Genomic DNA, 7,017 nt, shown 5'->3' on the forward strand with positions numbered 1-7,017 from the left:
CCCCCCCCCCCCCCCCCCCCCCAATCCACAGGAGCATTACAAAACAATTTTTTAATCTTTAGAAATCCTCAGAATAGAAACAGCACATCATAAAAATACTAACTAAATTACATTTCCTGCAAAAATGCAGTGTGAATGCTTGTTGCAGAAAAACTTGCTTAAAAACAGCTGAAATTGGCTAAAAGAATTCTGAAATAAGCTGAAATGGAAGAAAAAGCTTAAATTAGCAGAAAAAAGAAGAACAATAAATATTAGCTGAAATAGGTTTAAAAGAAGAAATTTGCACAAAAATTAGAAAATTAACTAAAATAAAGGTGAAATTAGCCAAAAGTAGCTGAAAAGACTGAAAGAAACTTAAGCTACCAGAAGGAAGCAGAAAGAGCTGAAATGAGCTATAAAAAAGTGGAATTAGCTGAAAAAGCTAAAATTTGCATAAAAACATTTAAATAGTAACTGAAATTGCAGAGAAAGCTGAAACTAGCAAAATTGTAACAAAAAAGCTGAAAGGAGCATAACGATATTAATTAGTCTGAAAGTGGCAGAAATTACCATGAAAAACTTGAATTCATTTGAAAACTGCTGAAATTAGCTTAAAAAAAAAAGCTAAAATGCTAGCGGAGAACAAGCTTAAATTATCAGAAGGAAGTAGAGAGAGCACGTTTGCCCAATTAAGCTGAAAGAAGCAGAAATTAGCACAAAACAGTGATTATCTGAAAAAGGCAGAAATGAACAAAACAACAGCTGAAAAAAGCTTAAAAAATGGACGAAAGAAGCTTAAACTACAAGAAGGAAGTTGCAGCAACTTTTGCTGAATTTGGCTGGAAAAAGTTGAAATAAGTGAAAAAAATGTGGAATTAGCTGAAAAAGTTAATATTAGCATAAAAACAGCTAACTAGTAGCTGAAATACCAGAAAAAGCTGAAACCAGCAGAAATAAGCTGAAAGGGGCACAACAAGCTGAAATTAGCAGAAAGAAGTTAGGAGAAGAACAAAAATGTTGTACTTAGGAGAACAAATCAGAAAGGAGCAAGAAAATAGCTGAAAAAAAACCTGCTAAAATTTGCTGAAAGTAGCTGGAAAAAATTACATTTGCATAAGGAAGCTGAAAGAAGCTGAACCAGAACAAAATGTAAAAGGTTGTAAACAGATCTCAAGATCTGAAGGATGTAAAATTAGTTCAATTCATTTTCTGTGAGAAAAAAAATGGCAGAAAAGGTTAAATATCTCAAAAAGCTAAAGGGGCACCAATACCAAAGGTCATAGCACTCTTCTCCTGAAGAAGCTGAACATTTTGATATTTAAATTGCTGAAATAGCTTAAAAACTGCATGATGAGAATTGCACAGAAAAACATACAGAATAGGGATAGTAACTGCCAGGAATAATAAATATAAACAGGAAAACAATAGTGTGAATGCTTAATAAGCATCCACAATACTGTATTACTAAAAGTATTTAACATAAAACTAAAAAACTACAATAAACAAACTATCATACTTATTTGCTGTCCTGCTTTTATTTGAGTTTGTCTTGCTTTAGACAAATCCTGATTTTTACATTTCTTATTATTATTTCTTATTATTTTATTATTAAAACCTACTGTATAATGAAGCTAAAGTAACGGAAGTGCAGTGATATACCGGTAGTTATATTCCACAAGTCTCTTACCTCATTGACCTGTTTCTTGTCCAGATGGAAGACTTGTCCAGAGCTCGTAGAGGCAATTTCCTCATAAACCTTGTAACCGACGTGATTCCTGTCATCGCAGTCACCCGTCAACACAAACACCACCTGAATCAAAACAAAGACACTCATGGAACGGTGCCCTCTTTGATTCTGAACATTAAAAAATGAAGATTGCATAATGTGATCTTCAGCAACCTGTGACTGTTTCTGCTGAATGAGCTGCAGGACATCGTGGGTCAGCTTGTAATCTTTAGAACGGGCGTCTGTGAAGACGTAGATAAAGGATCCTGGCAAGGAGATCTCCAAAGCTATTTTAATGGCACCAATGCTCATCTCTGGACAATCACCCCCACCCTACAAAAGAAAAGAATATAAAGAAGTATGTCGCCCAACACAATATTAGAAATATGCTTTTAGTGAATAGGTCTATGAGAATATGTTTTTACCAGATATGTTTTTGTAGTTTTGTCATTTTACCACAGGGAACAAAGACAAACATCATAACACAAGCTCCAGATAAAAAGAAGCATTGTATTCAAAGAGTTCAATACAGTGGCCCTGAGGTGTAAATGAACAACATTTGAAAAAACAGAATTAAATTAAGCCAAACTATAAGTTAAAAAACAAAAACAACTTGTTATTTCAATATTCATTTTCATGAGGGATTAAAAAAAAACATACAGCCATGCTTTTTGCATTTATTTTTTACTTTATCCTCAAATTCCTCGTGAAAATGAATAATGAAACAAGTCGGTTTTTTTTTTTTTTTTGGATTCTCAATTAAAAAAAACAACTGAAGGAATGGTACATGGACCCTACACCCTTCACAAGAGTTTGTATTTCTATGTTGTTACTGTACATTGTCCTGTTGTTCTGTTTTATGTTTTAAATAAAGTAAATTTAAAAAAAGCCACTTATGGACCCTTATGGTTTGACCTAATGTAATTCCGTTTTTTTCAAATGTTTTTGTGTTTGTTTGTTTTTTCAAATTTAATTCAATTTTTTCAAATGTTGTTCATTTACACCTCAGGGCCACCGTAGTTCTACTTTGGCTTCTGCAGCTGAACAAAACAAACAAACAAACAAAAAAAAACATAAAATGAAAAAGTTGTAAAAATGTCATATTTTTCCATCCGTACAAGGAGGAACAACAAAATGTGTGAGAGTTTAATCATTAAATGTATCATATTTCTGTCTTGATGGTGTGTTCAAAGATAAATAACCTGTTCAGTATTCTAACAAACTGTTCGTTGGGTTCAGTAGCTCAGTGTGATGAACCAGGAAAAGCATCTAGAATGGAGTGACCCATGATTTTAGTTTGGGACAGAAGTGAGGATGAATAAACTGGAATCTTGCATTTTTTCCAAATTTCTCTTGGGCAACTAGCTCTTTTCTATTTACTCAGCTTCCCAAAACTAAACTTGATAGCACGACGCGCAGAGTTGTTCTTCAAAGCATCAAGCGCTTTCTCTTATTCCCTTTACAGTAGAAGAAAACGAACACAGAAGATTTACAATTAGAATAAAACTGTGAAATTTAAAGACTATTTTTCCCCATGTCCTTTGGCCAAAATCTCATCAGGAGTTATGCAGGTGAGGCGAAGGGAGGAAAAACAGACCGAAGCTGTAAGCGAGAGGAAAATGAATTATATCCATGCTGCACACAACAAACGAGACCAAAGCAGGATAAGTATGCAAGCTGGATGCCAAAGTCTTTCATCAAAGAATATTTGAACTGTCTTTGACCGTCTTATTGTCACTTAGATGGATTTGGTTTGAAACATCTCTTTTTTCCTCATATTATATACATTTTTTTTATTATTTATCGTAAAAGTGTTCCTGTTTTGCTTCCCAGATAATAAATTGTTAAAGAGTTGTTTATCTGTTAGCTTAGTTACATGACGTTTCTTTCAAAAAAGTCGGTATATTTCAAAATTAATGTGCATTAGACTTTCCTAACAGACCTCTTTTGTCATTCAAAGTAAAGCCATTGATGTAATTTTTAACAGCTCACAGATTCTCTAACCAAGACGTCCAGTAAGACCAGAGCCTGCTGCTGCTTTTATCAGGACCAGATGACCTGAGCGTGCTGACTAAGCTGCTGCTTCCTTCTCTGAGCCCACCTGAACGTACAGCTCCCTCAGCTCCTGCTGGAACTTCTTTGGGTCTGTTGTGATTGTCACCGGTCCAATCTCTGCAAGGAAACAGTACGAGAGAAATGGGATCAAAAGGCTGCGTTAGATGGATAAGTGAAAGCATTTTATAAATCCCTAAATCCTGCTCTGAGAAAAACATTAGTTTTGGCAAATGCTAAAGGATGTTCGAGTTAAAATGTCCAAATATGAAATTAAGTGAGGAAAAACTTCACAGGAAATAAGACATATATGACTAACATGAGAAAAGAGAATGAGAAATTTGTGCAGAAAATAAATACCATTGAGATAATGATGAACGGTCAAAAATAATCGCAAATCAGAAGTTGTTAAAAAAGTTGTACATTTTTGAAATCCTACATAAACATCTTAGGTACACAGAATTAGAAATTATGATCCACATCCTAAAAATGTTCACCGTTGGGATTATTCGTTTACTCATTTTTGGTCCAACTTTCTTTGCTTTTTTAAAAACAAATGAAGCAAACACAAACATGCAAATAGTTAGAAAGAAATAGAAAGATTCAAATAGTTTGGCATATTATCTGGGGCTGAAAAAAATCAACAAATAAAAAAGAACAAATTACCCAGAAGTATAAAGACATTTTGACAGCTTGTCAGATAATTGTAATAAAAGGTTTAAAATGTTTTGTCTAAGCACTTAATTAAAATTCAAGCATGAACTACATTAAAAAGCATGACATTATGACATTTAAGTTTAAACTGATGTTTTCAATTTTAGCCCTAAATTATTGTTCAAACAATTGTTTTCCGATTGTTATTTTCTTATAACAACCTCTGCAGCTAAGAATCCTTCCTGACATTCACCGTGTAATTTGCAGCAGAAGAAATACTTCTTTAAAGTTTACACCATTTTGACAATGTCCTCATTTATCCTGGGACACTGAGCTTCCTGTCAATGGGCCAGAGGTGGAGTACACCCTGCCAGGTCACCAATATTTTACAGGGTCAAAACAGAGACATACCACAATTCACACACACACATCAAGGGTTTATCTATCTCCAATCAAATACCAAACAAGCAAAGTGAGAGAAAGTAAAAACCTGCAGAAAATCAAAATATGCAAAGGATGAACACACAAAAAGGAAGGGCCTATAAGATCTGAACCACAACCAACAATCATAATCTCCATCTAAACATGCGGTCCAATAACCATGCCTGTGTTCTTTAAACCTGCTACTGTTCTCTGCTGACTTTGTCTCTTTGTTAATGAGCTGTTAAAACTGCTCTCCAGTCCTACTGGGTAACTTCAGCTCCTGCAGCTGTGCTGTGGGATGAGATTTTAAAAAGACGAACACACACAGTGCAGTTCTGCACATGCAAACAAACTGAAAGAGTGGAAAACAAGGGTTCCCTTGTTGAAGAAAGGGCAAATTACAAGAATCCCTGACTACTGAGAAAGGGTATAGTTTTAAAACAATCCTCAGACTGGTCTAAAGTTCAGAGAAAATGCCTTCTTTATATTATAATTCTTAAAGTGCTTCTCATTTTTCAAAGAAGCAAAACATGTTTTTTTTTTTCTTTCTCCAAAACGACCCAGATGGTGGCATTGTTGTAATTCATCCACAGATGAGTTAAAGAACCTTTGTGACGTAGGGATGCACGATATTATCGACATGGTATTGGTATCGGCCAATATTAGCGATAAAGTTAAATATCGGACATTCCATCAAAATAACTCTTATTTTTTAATTTAAGAAACTGTCAAGTATATCTATTAATGCACTACTACTTATGCGCGTTTCACCTGTGAACAGGTTAGATTTGTGCAAATTTACAAATTTGCACTGTTCGAGTGTTGTCGTGGTGTTAGAGTAAATGTCATGAATAAATTTGACATTAAACATAATCCAAGTTAAGGTGTTACATTATTTTCAGCCCCCCTTTCGGCATCTGCATTTGGTAGCAGGCCAAATTGACAAAGACCATGCAGAATAATGTAGTATTTTAATTCCACAGCAGAGAAAGCTATGTAATCTCTGTAAATAAATAAAAAATCGGTATTGGTATTGGTTATCGGCTAAATAAGTTTTAAAATATCGGCATATCGGATATCGGCCAAAAATCCAATATCGTGTATTTCTATTGTGAAGATTCAAAAACTAACATGGATGTGAATCTAGCTGCTCTGAACGGACACGAGTTTGGAGCCAAACTTCTCTGAGATGGAAAAGTTGACAAGTCTTTCCTTCAGGGAGAACTTCCCACGGCTGCAGTAATGACTCTTTAGACTTGACTGAACCACATCCACTCTCTCTTGTGCACCAGCAGTGTGGAAAACCAAAACTAATGCTCCTGACCTCTAAACAGCATGAGACGTAATAAATCTATTCAAGCCCTGCAAGTGTAATAATCTCTCACTCTGTCATATTCAAACAAACTTCAAACTGCAAACATTCAAACTGAAAGCAGCAACAAACTTCAACACATTAGTCACACATGCCTAATTAAAAGGCAGGATTTGAACTAATTGGAAAATGCATCTTTCTTGCTAGTGTGGAGAGTTCTAAAGATGACCTCATGAAGAAACTGTGTTTATTTTAAAAAGCTTGGACATAGTATAGTCAGTGAGGAGCTGGGCAAATGAACTAAATGTGTGAGAAAAGAACAACTAAAGACAAATATAAGTTAATCACAAGATTTGTATTGCATATATTAATTTTGACGTGGAGACCAGAGAAGTAACGTCTGAATGAACAACTCACATGCAAACTTAAATACTAACAGAACATCGAATGCGTCGGGCAAACGTCCAACAGTAAACTCAGTTTCACCTCCTCCGACATTTGGGCTTGAAGTAATTTGGTGAGAATCATTTGCAGTGAGCACATCAGCAGTAAGGAATTCCAAGGCTAAATCATGGGAAATTCACATCCCCCTGTGTCTTCTGACTCCGACAATTCAACATTTTTAACAGTAAATAAAAGTTTCACAAGCTGCTGCTTCACATTCAATACTCAGAAGCATTGTTGTTGTTGACTATAATTTGTTACAAACGTTTCTTCAAAGTTATGACCATGATGTCATTTGATCGTGGGGAAATGTTTGACACTCTTCGAATTTTCTCTGCTCATTTTAATTTAGATGTTGACAGCAGGTTCAAATGGCTGGAGCATTTAATTTGCAGCCACCTATATATATAAAGAGACAGACAGATAT

At 34.9% G+C, this 7,017-nt stretch overlaps 1 protein-coding gene across 1 annotated transcript in view; it reads right to left on the reverse strand.

Annotated features, from left to right (window-relative positions):
* The window catches only part of hmcn1 (hemicentin 1), an 80,791-nt gene that overhangs the window by 60,387 nt on the left and 13,387 nt on the right, over positions 1-7,017 (reverse strand). The window contains exons 2-4 of the mRNA XM_037697984.1: positions 3,807-3,877; positions 1,880-2,038; positions 1,667-1,789 (exon numbers count right to left, since the gene is read on the reverse strand). Of these exons, the coding sequence (XP_037553912.1) occupies positions 1,667-1,789; positions 1,880-2,038; positions 3,807-3,877 (353 nt within the window). The remainder of the gene's footprint in view (positions 1-1,666; positions 1,790-1,879; positions 2,039-3,806; positions 3,878-7,017) is intronic.

Source organism: Nematolebias whitei, chromosome 3, assembly GCF_014905685.2.
Source record: "Nematolebias whitei isolate Nwh7 chromosome 3, NemWhi1, whole genome shotgun sequence".
In the NCBI taxonomy this organism is placed as follows: domain Eukaryota; kingdom Metazoa; phylum Chordata; class Actinopteri; order Cyprinodontiformes; family Rivulidae; genus Nematolebias; species Nematolebias whitei.